The sequence below is a fragment of the Pygoscelis adeliae genome, unplaced genomic scaffold (assembly GCF_000699105.1).
Source record: "Pygoscelis adeliae isolate BGI_AS28 unplaced genomic scaffold, ASM69910v1 Scaffold40, whole genome shotgun sequence".
Taxonomy (NCBI): Eukaryota; Metazoa; Chordata; class Aves; order Sphenisciformes; family Spheniscidae; genus Pygoscelis; species Pygoscelis adeliae.
In genome coordinates this window covers 3,093,236-3,112,796 of record NW_008823953.1, presented here as the reverse complement: position 1 = coordinate 3,112,796, position 19,561 = coordinate 3,093,236, and the positions used below count along the sequence as shown (strand labels likewise).

Sequence of the window (19,561 nt, the reverse complement as noted above, 5' to 3'; positions counted from 1 at the left end):
GCAGGAATATCCTCTCAGAGGATTAACTTCTGTTTGAGTCACTGGAGATTTTCAAGGTGATAAGGGGGTTCAGTATTAAATAGCTATTAGGTGCACTGCTTTTAAAGAAAAGAAAATTGGGTGAGAGAAGCAGGCAGCACATCAGCCTTCTCAGAGATGGGCTGTTCACAACAGAGTGGTTGGCAGTGCTTGCAGGACTCCCATTAAGATGAATGTGGTACGTAAAAATAATTATCTGAAGGCAATAATTCATTATTTACTCAAAGCATAGGAGACACCATGAAAAATGAAATGGAAGATGAACATGGACTGATACAAATCTCAGTAGCAAATCTGGCTGTAGTGTTTGGGGCTCTCTTACTGCCTTCACACTTTCACAGGTATGTCCTCTGCTTTGCCAGCCCTAGGACAGTCTGCGCAGCAATGTCTTCTGGCATATGTTTCTATTGTCTGCTTATTACCACCCAAATTCTTTATTTATATGCATTGTTTCTAATCTTCCATGTCTTCAGAAAGAAACAGCTGAATCCCTTGAAGTATTTGTTGTTTGGCCCTCAAGTCTAAGAAGGTCTTTCAAGGACTGTGGAAGTCTCCTGTCCCCTAGACTAGAAGCTCTGCACCTTACGCCAGTGTTGGCCTAACAGCAGCAACAGACTGTGACCGGAATTACTGTGGCCCCTTATCTGTAGATAAAGCAACTGTTCTTTGTCAGCTCAAAAAACTTGGAGAAAATGGCATATTTTCCTGAAGCAAAGGGAGATCTTGCTTTTAGTTATTCCAGCTCAGCAGGAGAAGGAAGCTTGGTTCAGTGTTGCATCATGCAAAGTATGGATGTTGATTGAGTTCTGGTTGCAGACACTGGTGATGATGGAAGGTGCTGAAGGCATGGCACAAGATAATTTGTATAGATTTCAAGATGAGTTGCAGATTGCTAGAAGTTAAGAGAAGATGGCTTGAAGTTGAACCTTACATGATGCAAGTGAAAGAAAACCCTCATCCCTGTTTCTCACCTCAGTTTAATTTTTGCAGAGAGGCTTTTGTGAGAGTAAAACAAAACACGAAGTTTGGGGGATGGGAGCCCTATGCAACTACATCAAACATCCTAATGTTGAATAATAACAGCAATCTGTCATACAAACATATCAAAATAATTGGCTGTGCTTCATTGGTAATGTTGATCAGACTGCATGGCAGTACCTTCTGTCACCAAAATGATTTACAGTAAGTGTGTAGATGTTATTTACAGTGACCTACTAATTCTTCTTGAATGAGGGACTATTTCTTTTTGCACATGATAATCTTAGCTCCTTTTAAAATGAGCTCTGTTCACTCTCTGCCAAATTATTTGGAACAAATAAGTAGTTAATTAAAATGTCTGGTGCTATAGCACTGTTTGAAGTTTAATATTAGCAAAATTTTGGCTGAGCTTGGTAGGAATGAAGGAAAATGCTTCTACTATAAGAAGAGATGTGTTATGGTCTTTCACAAAACTTACTGAACACAAAGTTCCTCCTTCATGGTATATTCTTACCTAAGTCTGTGGTGGTTCTCTTCTACTTCCATTCTAACAATCTAGCCAAATCCTTTACTTGCTTAATAATAATTTGAATGAATTGATCACAGTGGGTTTAAGGTTCCTCCCCCCCTCCCCGGTGAATCCATTGAAAACAATGTCTTTTACATTCCATGAGACTGCATTCAGGTACCAATTTCAGTTTTTTTGAACTGACATTCTAACACTATCTGATTGAAAGCTGCAGGTTTGAATTTCATTTGCATTATGTGCACAAAAATGTTGGAAAGAGTTAAAGTATCTAGGGACTAAAAGTACTGACTTCACATAAAATATCTAGAAGTGTAACAGTGGTTCTTCAAGTTCACATGAAGAAAGTATTAAATAACTATCTTCTTTCAGTTAGTAATAATATAATCATAGAATGGTTTGGGTTGGAAGGGACCTTAAAGATCATCTAGTCCAACTCCCCTGCCATGGGCAGGGACACCTTCCACTAGACCAGGTTGCTCAGAGCCCAGTCCAACCTGGCCTTGAACGTGTCCAGGGATGGGGCATCCACAACTTCTCTGGGCAACCTGTTCCAGTGCCTCACCACTCTCATAGTGAAGAATTTGATCGGAAAAACAGCTTTTGCTTTAAATCTGCTGCAAGACCATTTCCACTGTGGGTCTCCAATGTGATTCATTCAAATGAAAAAATAAGTGAGTCGCATACTTCCTCTGTTATGGTATTTTTATTTTTACTTGATGCAGCATGTAATTCTAGAGTGCTTAGTTTTTGAATTTCCAAAGGAAGCAAAAGCTTCTATGACGGCTAAAATGGGGATGCAGAACAGATGACGATTGCTACCTTTTTATGCCAACTTCTTTTTTTTCTGTAAAAGTCAAGGTGAAGAAATTAAGTATTTAAAGAATTTTAATATAGGAAAAGCACAGATGTTCATGCATGGCTATGTCTTCAAAGTTGTGGAGAAGAGGTAGGCATTGGCTTTAAGCAGTTGTTTTTCTGATTAGGATTATGGCTACCTTACATGTCTGTATCATGATGGTTCTTGTTGCCATATAGACTACCTCTCGAATGCTTATTCACTTATTTTCACAGTGCATGCTAGAAGTGGTATTAATTTATTGCACACTTGTGGGACTGAGATGGAGAGAGGCCAAAATCAAAGCCTAACACCCACAGAAGCTAGGAACCATTTAGTGCCCAAACATGACTGTGGGGCTGTGCACTGGCGGCTTGCCCGGATCATGGAAGATTCCCATGGCAGCATCAGTGGCTGAACCCTTAGTTGATGAACATTGTCTCAGTGCCTTGATCGCAAGAAAATTTCCTTCTGTTTCTTTTGGATGTGGATTATAAAACTGAAGACTGGCAGAGAGATGACTAATTTGCAATGAACAGTAAAAGTCGGGCATTGTCTCCAGAAACCATGGGTGGACAACTAGTAATTAGGCAGACGTGGAATGAAAGGTGTAGGGGGAGTTTTTGCTTGTTTAAGGGAAAACTGTTAAGTGTCTGAATGTACTGGAATCTGTTGATGTTTAGAATATGGTCTGCAGCTTGAAAAGCAAAGCCTCTCAACACAAATAATTTTTGTGGTCCAATTCAGGCACAGGACTGCCATGCCACTATGTAAGGAAAAGCACAATGAGTTCCTGCAAAAAGGAGAACAGCTCTAATGCCTTCTGACAGTAGAAGAAGGCTGCTTTGTATATACCACAGGTATTGCTTGTGTATTGGCTTTACCTTTATGTTTTCTCTGTCTGCATGCTAGGGATTTTGAAACGTGAATTTGAAGAAAGATTAGGAAAGTGATAGAGTGTAACTGAGCATTGCATAGACTGGGGAGGTATACTTATGTAGCGCCTATGGGCAAGGGGGGATGCGGCTAAATAAAAGACTTTGGTAAGTATCAGGGGAAACACCTAGCAGGATCAGTTGTGGTGTAGTACAGTTTTCTGCTGGAAAGAAGCAAAACCTCTGAGGCTTGAAAAATCACACCACTTGCGAGTGTACTGGAGAAAAACTTTCTCTTTAGAAAGATGAGCAGGATAACTGAAAAGGTTAGTTTAATCTCCATGTTTTATCATCCAATTAGTGTATTAATTGGCTTCTCACAGCAAATCCAGCCCTGGAAAACATTTAGAAAGTGTTTTCTTTGCAACTGTCCTCATACCTTCAGAAATGTCTGACAAATCTTTAACAGAATGGGTTAAAGAGCAGTCACTAATGTTCATTGTGGCTTGAAACTGCTTTGCAGGGAGAGGCTTCTGAGTGGTAGAGTAAGGTCTGGCATTGATTTGCTCATAGGGCTATTCTGTGCCTGCTCAGTGCAGACATAACCTGCCTAGCTGCGAACCAGGTCGTTGGGAAAACCTACCTAGCTCTGAACTAGCTAGTTGGCCTCTCAGGAGCAATGGCAGTATTTAGATCTGTTTAGACTTGTAAAACCCACCAGAGAGGACAGAGGCTTTCAGGTAGAGCCTAGGCTGAGCTTTGTTGCCCACTAAAGCTTGGTTAGGTCCACTCCAGTTTGCAGTCACAGCATTGACTACGATAGAGACGTAACCACTGTCTGCAAACCCCAGCTGGAAAAGAGCCAATTATTCTGAAAACTTCAGAATTTGGGGGAGTATGTATCTGCATATCTTGCTATCTCCACGTGGATCTGCTTCAGACTTACAGCTCAGGCAAGGTTCAGTCAAAATAATCAATATGTAGGGAAGACTTGTATGAGCTAAAAAAAAATTTAAAATTGCCCCTTCAAAATGTGCGCATATAGCCCTGCTGAGCTGCTGATGTCTCTTGTCACTGCTTTTTGAAGCTGTAAGCTTTTTTTGGATCTCTGATCAAAATGCACAAGCAGGTCTTGATATCTTTTTTCGTTTCTTTCTAGCAGCAGCAGTTTAAAATAGAGGATGGGTAGAACGAAGGAAGGCAGAAAAGGAGGAGCTCCCAGATGTGATTATGTGTTAGAATAGGGTGTTATGGAAATTTTATATTGTGCCTTACTATCCTGAGTATTGGTATCGATGAATGTTAGGTCAGGTTCACACAGCGATCATGTTAGCCTGTATAACTGATGGGAAGCTCAAAGCACAGCAGGATGTTCCTGAGCCTTATGCTTTGTCTGGGCAGCAGTCAAAGAAATGGCTTGTCTTGCATCCTTGCATGTTCCAGATTGTCTGTTAGGCCAGCCTGCCCTTGCGTGTGCACCCAGCTCCTTTTGACGCTTGCATTTCTGTTTTAGTGCAATATGTAACTCTGCTTTTTTGCTGCATTCAGTTCCTGCAAACCAGTTACAGCTCTTTGCACAAGTGGCTGTGGCTTGCATTTTGAATTATGAATGTGCCCTGACTGTTCCATTGCCCTTTGTCAACAACAGATGCACAAGGCCAAATTCTGCTCTCAGTCATATTGGGGAAGTCATGGGATCTGATCTTTCACACAGATGTTTGTTCAGGCTAGTTCACTTAAGGCATGCACTACAGCATTAATAGAGATCAGACTGGGACCCCTGCTTTCTGGAGATGGACATACATCCCTTAAAATATAACCTATCCAGTGGACTGTGACTGATTACAGCTCACAGGATGGTTAACAGTGTGGGTTCTGAACAGACCCTGTTAGAACAAGAAGATGACTGTATAGTGCCTTTCGTAATGTCTGTATCTATTATGTTGCGTTAGCTTGCCTTTGCCAGAGACCATAGCTATCTGTAAGGAGAGCTAGAAGTGACAGTGGTAGACTTCAGAAATCACTGTCGCTGTATAAAGCAAAGGAATATCCTACTAGGAGAGACCTAAGGTACACCAATGCAAAATCTCGTATTGCAAAGCTCTGTATTGCTTGCAGAGTCATCGCTGTTAGTTGGCTACACATTATTTATTTTGTTTGATGCAATGTTTGTCACTTGTTCAAAGCTTGAAGCATTTCACATGTGCAATCGAAATATTTTCAGTACGGTATGCTGGATATTCTGATATCTAATTGAACAGTCCCCTGAGTAGTTGATTATATATCATGTGGAAAAGAGAGATGGGGAGAAGGATGTACAGCCCAATTGCAAGGTGTTCTCTGTTTCTAAACCTGCAACCCCTGCCTATTGAAAAAGCAGGCCTTGAAGTATACGTGGAAGTTAAAACTAGTTCCAGCTTACCAAGTAATCGAGCGCTCTCAGACCTGAAGACTGAACGTTTGTTCAGCAATCTCACGTTTCAGTTCAGAGTAGTTGAAGACCTCCACAAATCAAAAATGCAGCAACTGTGAATATGATGTGTGACCTTTTGTTATTCAAGAATCTACCTCAGCTATGCAGAAATATAGCAAATGTCCTGAATTTCACTTGGAAATGCGTTCGTACTCAGTGGAACGCTTGCTAGTGATGAAGTCAGAACTGCTCTGCTGGGCAGTGGTTTAATTTTCCTGCGCTTTCCCTTATGTCTGTCAAAATGTCAGCATGTCAGTTACTTGTGTTCGTTGCTCCCAGATGGCTTGGTGATCTTTGATGAAAAAGGATTGTAAAGCTAGGTGGTGGTGGTTGCTGCTGCTGCTGTTGTTATTATTATCATTATGAATTTTCATTGCTGTTAGCTTTGCAATATCACTTGTTGAAATACAGAACAATTTAATTTAATTTTCTTTTTGATTTGGGAAACCTGTTTCCACTGGTCTACATGAAAACTAGACATTTACAAAATCTATTCAGTCTTTATAATTCTTGGACCCATAAAGTTCAGTTCAATGCACAACACTATAGCTAAATATAGAGCAAAGTGCCCTTTGACTTTGGCACCCTTTACAACATTGGTACTTCTGACATGAGAACCTGTTGAAGCATGGGATAGGAACTTTCCTCCAATTACTTCCCAAAAGCAACATTTCTTTTATGCGTTAATTTTCTGCCTGTAGTTAACATGGGGTATGCATGGTTAACAACAAATATTAACTTCACTCTGCATTACTGTTTCTGGTAGCCTGTAAATATATAAGCAGGATGTAGACCTGGTGTAGCAATGCTGGGAGATACCCAGTTTTCAGCAATGTAAACCTGCTGCCTTTTTCAGGCACCAGCACATACTGGAAATGTTACATAATCTGCCTGTCCTAGATGATATGCCTAGAGAAAGCAAAGGAGACATCCATAAATTTAAATTAGCCATTCCCTTCATAGAAAAGGAGAAATATGACTGGAAAGAAGGTTGCAAAACTGAAGGAAGAAAAAGAGGGGCCAGGCGTATTGTTTAAGATGTTGAACACAGAAGCTGACCTGAATTGGGCTAAGGATATGTATAGTCTAGCATTCTCCTTTTGGTCTGTATGAAATGATCCTGAAACAATGGGGTATTCTAGACAATGAATAAACTCCCCCTACAGAAAGTTTCTTCTATTCCTTGTGATGTACAGCTCTTAACACTGAGGCTGAGAGGTTTTAGAAACTGTTAGAGCAATAACAAGGGGGGGAAAAAAAAAGAGTATTATCTAGTCGCATATCTAGCCAAGTTAGAACTTAATACACAAATTAAAGGCAGCCAGCTGTGCATAAGAAAACTAACAAGCAGTGGGAAGTAATTGGTGACTTTCCTGAAGGATCAGTCTTGGGATTAATCTTGCAATTTTCATTAATACCCCAATACCAAAAAGAAAAGTGAGCTACTGAATTGTATTGATAGCACAAATTTTGGAGTTGTATCCACAATAGGAGGATATTTCTCTTTTCAATTTGCTGTCTTTAGGTAATCAAAATCTTCAAATCCCTTTGCACTCATCTTGCACATGTAGACAGAGTTGTGTGAGAAAGTACCTTTTTTTGTGAGCATAGCACACATTTGGGGCCTGGTCTCAATTAATTCTGTCCAGTGATCGATATCTGAGATGCAGCTCCACTCTCACAATTCAAATTCTTTTCAGATCAATTACAAATCTCTGAAACTAAGGACATGCCGGTAGATACTAACTAAGGAACAAGAATTCTCTCGCATAAATCCTGTCTGAGTGCAAGAGAGAGAGACTAGCTGTACTGGTCATATATATTTAAATAAGCTTAATGATTAGAAATGTCTTGCAGGGAATCTTATGCCATCCAGGTTAACAACTCTTTTGCTATTTTCTATGCATTTTTCACAGTCACAGTGCCCTTGGGTCCCTAGGTTGCTGGCAAAGGATCATATTAAGATAGTGTTTAGGATGGCTAAAATTTGCCAGCCCAAATCCTTGAAAACACCTCGGTACAAGTCTTGCTGTTTTCTCCATGTTTTTCTTACCTTGAGATGAATCTTGAGAATTGGCAATCAGTCTGGAAACTGAAGTCGATTCAAATACAGTGTCTGCTTATTAACTTTAGTTCTTTAGAGTGTCTGTCATCCTATGTGATAAAAAGCAAAAGCTGTTAACCTGAAGCCTTTTTAATTAAAAAAAAAAAAAAAAAAAAACAACACAAAAACCTGTTTGGTTACTCTGCATAAAATGTTGTGGGATTTGAAATGCAGATAGCCTCTCTCACTCCCTCCCACCTCATAAATGCTACCTCAAATGGCTGAATTGCAAGGAATACTGCATGTCCTATTTCTTCAGCTTTGTGGGGCGTAGGATTTGTGGTTGGGGCAGCTTTTCTGTTTCCTGCTTTATTTTAGGAGAGTGCTTGAGTTTGCATTGTCATTGGTGCAAGCGCCAAAGATAGTATTAGTTTTAATATGTGTTTAAGTGTAGTCCCAGCGTTTTAGAAACGATACAGTTCTTAGTCTTGGTTCAAAGTGCATCCAAGTCAACAAAAAAAGACTCTCATTGACACAACTGGGTAGTGGCTCATGCTGTCTACAGTCAGTGGCATGTGCTTCCCTTCTGTCAGAGGCTGGTGCTATTCCAGCCCTGATTTCCCTTACACGAGCTACCTCATATCTTCATACATAAATATGCACAGAGACAGTAACAATTCCTCTTTCCAAGTTATTTTCCAAGAAAAGCAAGGTACCGTAATCAGTCCTATCAGTAGGTTAGGATCCAAAGGGCCTAATCAGCTTAGTAGACAAAAGCTTTTCACAGTACTGATTACAGAGGGAGCCTGACCATCAATTAAACCTCCTCTCTCTGAACCTTTGTTTTTCAGACAAGGAAGGGCACATCGGGAAACTTCAGAGAAGATCCAAAAATAGCAGGTGGCTGTCACTGCTGCACTGTGCTCCGTTTTAATCATCAGATTGGAGAAATAGCGTGTCTCGGTTGCACAGGGATGTACAAATGTAGGTCTACTGTTTAAATGCCAGAAATGGGTATGGAGAGATACAGGTTGTATATATGAGACTGCAGCTCCTGTCAGACCTTTCTGCCTCAGTTTTCTCATGCAACGCTCCTACCTTTCCGCTTGGTTATTTAAAAGTTTTAAAAGGCGTTAATGGTCTTCTGATAAAGGTGTTGTAATGACGTGTATTTTATTGCACTTTCTGACCTGTGGGTGAGTAATTAAGATGTTTGCTTTCATTCACCAAACTTAATAAATCAGAAGAATTTGCTCCAGTACAGATAAATAGCCAGCAAATGGAATGTTAACTGTGCTGTTTGGGTTTTGTTTGTTTGTTTTTAAATTGTGAGGGTTTTTTGCTTGGGTTTGGTTTCTTAGATTTAGAAACCTTTGGTTTTCTGCTTTTCAGTTTGTCATAGGTGGCAAAGAAGGCACGTTGGCTTTCTTTGATGTTGGTCAAATACCAACTAAACAGACTCATATTTTGTTCATTTTAAGTAATTGCCATGATTTCATGAACAATAGACTTTTCTTTTGAAAGGGGGCAACGTAATTAATGCAGAACAACTCTTTCATTGCTGCTATCTCAATATCAAATGTATGGTATAAAAAAACTATCCTCCACCAGAAGCCACATGCTGCCTCATTAAAAACAAAAACAGGAAATATTTTATTTACTTTGAAAAAGACCGTATTAAAATAGAAATAGGGGAAGGGAGGAGAGGCTGCAGCTGTTGCAGTCAAAGTTTCAACTACAGAGCTCTTCTCTTTTTTTTTTTTTTTTTTTAAACTTGTCAAATTTCACGAGTTCATGTAGCTTTTGGTTTGCGGAGGTGTGCATATGTTTACATATATTTACTGGTTTTATTTCATGCCACCAGAGAGTACTCGCTTAATAAATCAAGTGCTGTTATATAAGGTTAGAAGTGACGGTCAAAACCAAACATTCTTGGTTTGTTTTTCAGTAGTGGGACTTTCACTTGAATGTGGATTTCAGTTATTTGGCTTCCAGTGCATATGCTTCAACATGATTAATAAATTCTTTTAGTTAATCTGAATGGCAGTGCCACTTAATGTGCAATTGGACGAGTCAAAACATCAACCACCCCAGAACTGAGGGCCAAGCAATCTGTACAGTATTAGCTTTGCGCTGATGCCAAGCAGTCAGCCAAATTTGAGTCTAAAAACTGAAAGAAAATGCATTTCACTTAATTACGTATTTTTGGCTATTTAAATATCCAAAATCATTTTCACCAATTACACATATTTGTTTTGTTCTCTACTACAAATATCAAAAGGTAATTCATACAATTAAGCTGATCAAAAGAGAAGCTGTTTAATACTTGTTGTTCAACAGTATTTGAAACTCCCAAAAGAAATCAGTGAACTTAACTGCTTTGCCTTCCATACTTGCATCCTACTCCCAAAATGCAAAAGGATTCACATCTCTAATTACCTGCTGGTTTGTAATTCATAGAAATAAACCAGCTCTGTGGTTTTGGTGCCATCTTACTGCATCAGTCTCCAGTAACTTACAGCCTATAGGAAATCTGTGCAACTTTTATGCCTATCAGCAGCTCAAGCTAGATGTTCTTGTTCTATCTGTTGTTCTCCAATCCTGTCTCTTTAAATGTTTTCAGAAACCTTATGTGACATTATAGCCTGCTCCATCTTTATCCCATGCTAGACTTGGCTTCCATTCTGGGAGAGTTGTTTTGGATCAGCTGTGAAACACTGGGCCAACAATAAAGATGACCTCTGTCTGGGTGACTGCCATCTCTGCAAGAAATGTTTCCCAAACTAGTTTTTTTTCTTTCTGATACTGATTGGATGTTCTGGTCTCACAACACCACCCTCCTATTATAGACAAGGTGGTAGAACATAATGTCTTTCATCTGTTAAGCTTGTTTGATTATGCATCCACATGTTTATCTTCTTTGCTAGGCCTGGTCCAAGACCTGCAGTCAGACTCTGTGGTCCCTTTCTGTTCATCGATGCCTGGTCTAGAGCAGCACTTTGCTTGGATCCATGTATGCTTTTTCCTGCAGTTGTTTTTCAGTATCAACTGCATTGAGTCCAATTCAGAGTGTAAATACCTGTCTGCGTATTTGGGTATGAAAATGTTTGGGTGTTCGAAACATTCAGGTGACTGCAGCTAGTATATGAAGAATGTGGAGGTTTGGGTTTATTCTCCGAGTGGGCAAAAGTGGAAGAGGATACCAGAGGGACGAAATGATTGCAATTCCCTGGGGCCAGAAATTTACATTAAAAAGAAGAGAGAACTAGGAACCCTCTACCTCCTTGCTGCTAATTGACCCCTTCAGGCTCTCTGAGGTGGAAATATTGCATGCCGATATAGCGCAAGTAAGGGAAATGTATGTTAGGGAAGTCTAGAGCACATGATGCATGAAAAAAGGCTGAGGGAAACTGGTTTGTTCAGCCTCCAGAAGAAAAGGTGAACGGGAGATCATATTGCTGTCTTCAACTTCCTAATGGGAGGGCAGAGAGGAGACAGAACCAGACTCTTCTTTAAGGTAAGCAGGGATAGGAAAAGAAGCAACAACCACAATTTGCAATACAGGAGATCCCAGTTTGAGACTGGAAAAGAAAATTTCACCACAAGAGTGGTCAAGCACTGGAAGAGGTTGCCCAGAGAAGTTGTGAGTCTCCATCCTGGGAGATGCTCAACGTAGACTGGAAAGGGCCTTGAGCAACCTGAGCAAATCTAACCTACTCTGAGTGAGAGGTTGGACCAGATGACTTTGAAAAGTCCCTTCCAACTGAAATAGTTCTGTGAATCTATAGCTTTTATTCAGTTGGTCTGTGAGGTATTGGGATTGACTGGGTGCATTACTGTTTGGGCAGGTGAGGTCTAGGGGAAGAAGAGTGTTTAGAAATACCATTTAATTTATATAGGTTCCTTAAACTTTATTTGCTTGTGCTGTGGTTTTGAGAGGCTCTATAAGCTGTCTCCCTTCTTCTCTTTTAACTTGAGGATACATGGTTTTCCTGTGTCTGCCATTAACACTACACATAAGTGCATCCATGTTGAGATTGATACCTCAAAATCGAGCTTCAGTGCAACAGGAATTGTTAAAAGACTGAACGGGACGTCACTGGTGCACTCAGTGAGCACAGCCAGACACAGGCTTCAAAAGATAGACTCGAATGGCTTGCCTTATGAGGGTCTTGGAGATAGAGTACAAATTAGGATATTTTTATGTATTCTGTCCTAATTATATTCTCATGCTCACAAAGACTAAAGAAAGAACAAACATGATTTTCTTTTAATAAGAGGTTAATAAGGACATGGGGGAATGGGCACCTACACACTGCTTTCTTCAAACACACAACATGCTGTGATGCATAATATTTCTAAAAATGGGAGAAATGCTGAGATGTTCAGATTGACATTTCAGTGCCTGTCTGATTTCAGTGTCTGTCTGAAATATAGGGTTCAATAATCCTATTATGTGTGTCTGGCACACTCCTCCTTCTTCAGCAACGTGCCTCCCATAACTGCTGTAATAAGACAGAACAGCCAAAGCCTAATTCTGTGTGCCTCATCCTATCATTCAGCAAAGTTATATCGTCATCAGATGCAATCTATTGTTTTCTTTCCTGCTGTGTGGTATTGATTTTTCTAACCTTTCCTAATGTTAAATTTGTTTGGCTTTTTAACTTTCTTACCAAAGGTTAATGTTATTAAGTTGAGCAGGTATCTATAAAACTAGAAGCGTTATTGCCTATCTTGCAATTGTTATACCGTTGTTTCATTAAACCCTGGCTGCACCGGAAAGCTTTGTCTTGAAGATTTTTGTCATTCAGGTGTAATACGGTGAAGGTTGACAAGAACTGCATTTGAATTGTCATCCAATTCTGTGGTATCAAATATTGGATTTCATATGTCAGGAGCAACAGATTTATCTAAAACTCTCTTACCATCAGTGAACATGAACTGCACAGATATTAATTGCAGCGAGCCTGTAGAGAGGATGCAGGAAGATGCGAGTGCTGCTGCCTGTCCTCTTCCCCAGTACGGTCTGACCACGCCAGTCTCTTTGCCGTTGTGGCAAAAGGAGCAGATCTAAAACCTCTGCCAATTCCAGAACTGGTTATCTGCTTGATGTGGAAAGAGAATGAGAAATCACGGTTTAATTTGAAGGAAGCAGTGGCTTTAATGGTAGCGCTCTGTCAACATTTTTCAGTATGATCTACAGCAGTACTTGCATAAAGTGTCAAAGGTGCAGGACAGTGAGTAAACAGTTTCAGGATACCACTGTTAAGCCAGGTTTCAGTTTTAGTTCCTGCTGCCACAGTACCCTCTTAGTATCAGTATCACTGGTACCGTAACCTGCCTTTAATGAATTGTGTATTTGACATCCCATTTACACGTTTAGATTGCATTTCTGTGACGTGTTTGAGGCCGTTTATTGTGAATATGTGCAAAAGACAATAGCAGGGCTGAACATAGGATGTCTACGTGTGGTGCATCATGGCTTTCTTCTGGAGCTGCGGTAAATGACCTACGGTGCTCTCCAGCCACCATCCTGAAGTTACTTTGCCTTGGTAGTACCTTGTAGTTGCTCTGAAATATTTTTCTTATCAAAGAACATCCTGAGAAGCTAGGCAAGAGCTAACCTCAAGTCAAATGTCTTTAATAGTAGAAAGCATAAAATAGTAAATAATGAAGTAATTTAAGCCGTTGTAGATCATCACTTAAAAAAACCCAACAGATAATTTGGTCTTCCCTGGGTGCAAAGCAGAATTGCAGCCTACCTGCAGCTGCCAAAACCTGACTGTCCAAGGAGGAGATCAGGCTTGTTAGTGACTACAGGAAGGAGTATTTCAAAGTGCTGGGGGAGAGTGGGGGTTAAATCTTTTATTTATAAATTGGTACCTATAAAGCACTTACTTCTGCCAGCGCTGTGAAGCCAAGGAATGGCCCTGGCAAAAGATAAAAAGACCTTCCTTCTCTACTGCTAATTTAAGAGCTGGTTATTCAGGTTCTGTCTCTTCTGCCATGCTCAGCAGTAGCTGTCCCTGCCATTGATTTAGTCTTCATCTGTCACGTTCTCGTGCTGTTCAAAGGCTGGGGAAGTTCTGTCTGTTCACAGTTTCTCACAGCTTGGTCTCTCTTGCCACTATCAATGCCGATAACGAGACTGTCTGAGAGCACCCCATTCTTGGTAAATGAGACATCTTTTCATTTAGAGTGACTTTGATTAACAAATTCCCTTCAGTAGTTTTCAGATCCAATTGTGAGTTTTCTGGGTGGGCCTGAACATCCCTAGAACTTCTTGGGCTCCCTTGGTGTCTCTGGCTGGCATCGCACAACTCACATGTTCATTACAGGCTCCAGATGGCGTGTCCCTTCTGCCCCTGCCAATTTTATGTTTTGGCCTTTCCTGGTGAAGAGTAGAGACATGGCAGCTCTTCAAATTGTTTGACGCTTAGCACTGAGTCCAGGCTCCAGCTGCATTTTGCCTAGCCTCTTCGTGGTGGCAGCAGCACCGCTTCTGCAAGGGACGTCTTTGTTTACGTGTGCTGTTGCAGCTATATGATGCATCACCTCAGCGGGCCTGAGTATTTAGAGCATATCAGGTGTCAGAAAGGCTACTGCTTTTGACCAGGTTTCCTTTCAGAAGTTTTTGAGGAGGGTGGAGAAGAGGTATAGTAAAAAGCATGCCGTTATCTCCTCCCTTACCTCTTCCACTTCATCCAAATCCCCTACTGCATGATGGTTTTGTTTGGTTTCGTGTGCGTTCTGGCTGTGCGGGGAAGCATTTCGGTGATGGTGTATGTCTTCCTATTGGAGGCTCACTGTTTTGTTGCATGCAATACACTAAAGTCCATCCATGCACTGATCTGAGAAATTTTGTGTTTCTGTACCTTTATTTTTACCACTAAGGTAGAGGCAACTTTTAACATTTTGGGGTTTTTTTTTCTGATGTAACAAAATAATGTACTTTATACACACAGGCACACATACAAAGATTCTGTAGTCTCAATGCTTTTCTCTTATCAGTTGTTGTTGTGTATAGCAGAAACATAAAATCTGTCAGATAAAGACAAAGCTAGGAGGCTTTTAAGGGGACCTTGAAGTGGTAGGAGAGGGAACCTCTAAATCCAGCGTGTATGGTTCTTATTTTAATTTACGATGCTGTATTGGGTACTTTGTATCCTTGAAACCTCTTTGAATAGTGACTTTGTGGTAGATATACTCCACTTTTCCTTACTCAGCTTTTTATTAGAGGCTTAGGAATTGCTTTAGCTTTCAATTAAGAAATCCGAACTCCTGCTCTTCTCCACTTTAACATGCTGTCATCCATATTGCCCCACTGCAAGGAAACTGTTGTTGTATCACTGCAAATTAACTAGTACAACTGCACTGGTTCCGGGAAGCTTGAACATTTTTGTATGCTTACATTTATACACATTTGAATATACGTAGCAGAAACATAGTAACTGTAGCACCAGAGAGGACAGTCATTTTCCTGGAACCTGATCCTGGAAGTTACTGATCACCCAGGGCTCGCTACACCAGAACTTGTCCATCCAGCACAGCATCGTAGAACATGCTTCTCCAAACTCACAAATGTACTCAATGGGTTTTGAATATCTACTCCTGTGCCTATCAAACTGCTGTTTCATAATAATTTGTTCAGCTGGGACCTATGGTCTTTGGGCTCTGTAAAGTTAATAGTCTTTTACTTAATTCTGCATTTCCATGCAGACTCTTTAAGAGTTTGTTGACTGCAGTTAATTTCACCAAAGACGGCATTGGTTCTCGAAATTGAAAGATGACTGACGTTATTTTTTTTTCCCCTCTCTGTTTTGCTGTTTCTTCACTAGGGATGTGAGTTAATTGAGACCATGGATCAGGACCTCACAGATTTCACCAAGTGCCTTCAGATACTCCAGAAAAAGATAGAGAAGAAGGGCCTCCAGGTAAAGGCAACACATCTTTGGTTCTTAGTGATTACTCTTCCTCTCAATGTATTTAGGTTTATGTTTTAAGTTTGCACTGAAATGAAACAATATTTTCTGTAGCCTTGCCGTTCTGCGGTTTTGCCATAATTTACTGCACACCTTGTAAGCATTGGTGCTTCTGCTAAAAGGAATTACACAGTGTAAGGTGTTGAACAAGCATTGGCTTTCTTAAAAGGCAGCTTGTATTGATTTCTGTTAATGAACTACCTAAAGTGCAGAAGAGCTGTTGTGGCTGGTGTTCATAGGAAGAGTCCCACTTTGGCATGTAAATATATTTTCAAGTCTTGGCACACTGAACCTTGATGTTCATCTCCTTCCTCTCCCCTCCCAAAGGTGAGACGGGAGGGGGAATCTTATCCTGCCAACGTTACATATGGTAAGCAGTACCTCCTTTTGCAAAAGGTTCCCCTGGAATCAAAGGGAACCTTTGCAGGGCAAGCAGTGCACTAAACTTAAAAGGAGCCATATGGAGTTGTCAGCTGCTCATTTCATTGGAAAGGTGAAGAAGGCAACGTTCCCCCTCCCCTTCCACATTTTGGTTTCAGAGGCCCGCTTGTTTTGTCTCTCTAAGATGCGAAGTTAAAATTCCTTGGGAATTTCCAAAATGATGAGTCGATGGCAGATGTGCTCTTGGGATTGCTCCCCTTTCCCCCCACACAGCAGTCATTCGTAAGGGCTGAGCTCTCTTTTCTGCTCTGTACCTACAGGAGAAAGGGATTGAGAGGAAACAGCTGCTGCATCCTTTTACCAACAGTGAGGGCAAGACTCATGTAAGGAAATGAAAAAAACAGCACAAGATGGAAGGAGATGCGTAAACCTCCTCTTTTCCCATTTGCATTGTAGCAGGATAGGAAAGTTGCCCTACTTCCTGAGATCACTGTACTCCAACAAAGTAGTAAGAGATGGAGATGCCAGTACTGCTCCCTCTTTCTTCTCTCCTCACTCCAGGCTGATAAATAATTAACCAGGTTTTGCTTAAGCTATTTTGAAATGTCTTGATCTTCTAAAGGAAATATATGTCCATGGGGCATTTCAGAGTGCTGTCACACAATGCCCATCTGCAGTTGCATCTTCCTCTTGCCACCCTCAATACATACTGTTGTTCATAAGGTTTTTTTTCCCCTATCAGTATAGACAGAGATGGGAGAGTTTCTCCATACACTTCTCTTATCTGGCTGTGAGCAAGGAAACGCCTTATATGATAATTTTTTTTTTCGCCTATAATTTATCATCACAAGAGCACAGAGGGGTGTCTTGCCATCTAGGACATGAATGATAATGAGCGCCGTCAGAACAGAGGAGCCACCTATGCCTAGGATTTGTTTTGACTTTGGCAAGTAAGGTGCTTCTCTCTTAACAGAATTACCCTTAGAATGAAGGAGAACTTGTCTGTTTCCTGGACTCGGTTCATTATCAAATCCCAGCTATTGCTATAGAGGGATTTTTTTTAAGCTATCACAAGAGGTTTTATAATGAATAATCAATGTGTGGTTAAAATAAGAGCAATGGGAACATGGCAGCTACAGATGTGTTTCAACAATAAGTAGCCTATTTGTAAAACTTTGAATTCTTTGATCACTCTCCTAGGTAAAGCCCTGTTAAGTTGGCTAAAGGATACTGCATTGTAACAAGCCAGAGTGTAATTGCAGTAATTGTGTAGAGTTCATGCCAATGTGCTAAACCTAAGATTTCAGTTCAGTTATATTTTCATGCTGTTACATGTAAGATGTGCTTTAAATACAATCTGAGTTTTTCAGAGGTGCAAGAAGTAATACAGAAATGTTTTCTAAAACTAAGTACCATGTTCATTAAATCCTAGCTGCTTCTTGCTTGCAGTGTCTGTTCCGTGAAACATAATAAGATACTATCAGCTGATTCATGCACACTATGTATGTAACTAAACACACTAATGTGTGTAACTAAAGCATACGTTTCCTTTTTTGGTCTTCCGCATTTTCTGACATAAGGAGTTTCAAGAAGTCATTGATTCAACTTAGGCAAATAATATGTGAAACTTAAGCAAAAGGAACCCAAAATTGTATCACAACTGTATAAATTACTAGTTTAGGTTCCAATTTGCTCTTTGTTCTGAAGCATGAGGTATAATTTGTTAGTAGGAAGCTTGGTGATTCTTCTGGATGTCCTGATAATGCAGTGCTTAGCTTGATGCCTGTTCCCCCAGTAACACAGAGATTCTGAGCACTTGGAACATATACTGGCCTTAGTTTATGGATGCAACCACTTGGCCTTTCTGAAAGTCTAGCCTCTTTAAATACCTAAATCTGCACTTAATTTAGGTGTCTTTATGAATAACATTCTGGCATAAAAATGTCAAGTCGTAAGAAAACAGGCTGTTGAAGCCATAGATCCAAAATCTTCAAGGAGAACACAAATCTCTTCAGAGAAGAATGCTGCCATTGAGTTCTGTGGTCACCTGGGAAGTACATACAGCTGAGAAGAAAGGAAGGTCTGGGGTCTGAAAACTAGCAGTGAATAGAGAAGGGGTTCTTCATTTGCATTTGCATTTTTGGCCTGAAGTACAAACTTGCACGTGACAATGGGTTTTTTTTTCCTTCTGGAAAAAATATCATAATAGCTTTCCTTTTAACTGAGAGTATTAACTAGGTGGAATATGTCTTCCCAGTTCCAGGAAAAATATGTATGTCTCCAGCTTTGATTTTTACCCACTCTGTCTAGCTTATTCAGAGCACTTGTCAAAGAGGAATATGACAAAGAGACACTACAAATCTGTTTCCCCATGATTTATCGTTGAAGTTACTAAACAAGGAAAATATCTCTTTAGTATCTTTAAAAAAAAAATTGATACCCCGGTCATGCTGTGTTTGCTGCTCTTTCTGAGTAGCAATATGTTAAGCTAGGAAATTAATTACATTCAATGTATACCATGGATCCACAATCCTGTGACATAGTTTGTCTGGATAAAATTCAACTGTGGGGAGCTGATGTATTTGAAACAGATGTTCATCCATTGGTTAGAGAATAACTTATCATTTATCTGCTGTACTGAACGGATAAAATTTCTACTCTGATCTATCAGTCACCTCTATGGAGGTTCTATGTCAAGGAGGTTTTTGAGCTCACATGAACATATGGGGGCAATACTTTATTCCAAAGGAATTAAGTTTGTGTAATTTACTTTCCATGTCTCTGCACCTCCGTCATCCTCCTCCTCTTCCTTCCTGCTCACCCAAATAGCTTTTGAACAAATAATTTTAGAACAGAGGAATAGAGTACTGAAAGATAATCATGTCGAACAGCTTTCTTAGAGGTCACCTGTGCGGGAGTGAAGGTGAGATAGACACTCAGTGCCCCCACTGGAGAGAATGCTGCAAGTTAGTTTAGATCTGACTGGTTGTTGGAGAATACAGTTTGAGAAGAGGCCTTAGAAATGCCTTTACTACAAGGAAAGATGCAATTGGAGTTGACGGTCAACTGAGACACAAATCTGGGAGAAAAAACACCTTGTTAGTTCTTGAACTCCTTGTTTGATATAAACAGCAGTAATTCTGTCTTCTAGAATAATTAGCCAAATTCATAACTGCTTTTTCCTTATGTCTCAAATAAAAACTCTTAGAATAGTTTCTGAATCTCAGGGTCATTCATTTCTGGTTTACATTGCACATTTGGGTCGCATAGCCAAGTCATGCAGAAAGCAGCATTAGGGTCATTTTGTGATATCTAAGTCACCTAATTATATGTATTTATAATTACAGACTGCAGTGAATGTTAGAACAAGCAGTACCCTTTATATGTGCCAGCTAGAACCAGTCTTAATTTTCCCTCTCCACAGC

At 40.2% G+C, this 19,561-nt stretch overlaps 1 protein-coding gene across 1 annotated transcript in view; it reads left to right on the top strand.

Annotated features, from left to right (window-relative positions):
• The window catches only part of TPK1 (thiamin pyrophosphokinase 1), a 261,714-nt gene that overhangs the window by 110,677 nt on the left and 131,476 nt on the right, over positions 1 to 19,561 (top strand). The window contains exon 4 of the mRNA XM_009321596.1: positions 15,612 to 15,707. Within this exon, the coding sequence (XP_009319871.1) occupies positions 15,633 to 15,707 (75 nt within the window). The 5' untranslated portion in view covers positions 15,612 to 15,632. The remainder of the gene's footprint in view (positions 1 to 15,611; positions 15,708 to 19,561) is intronic.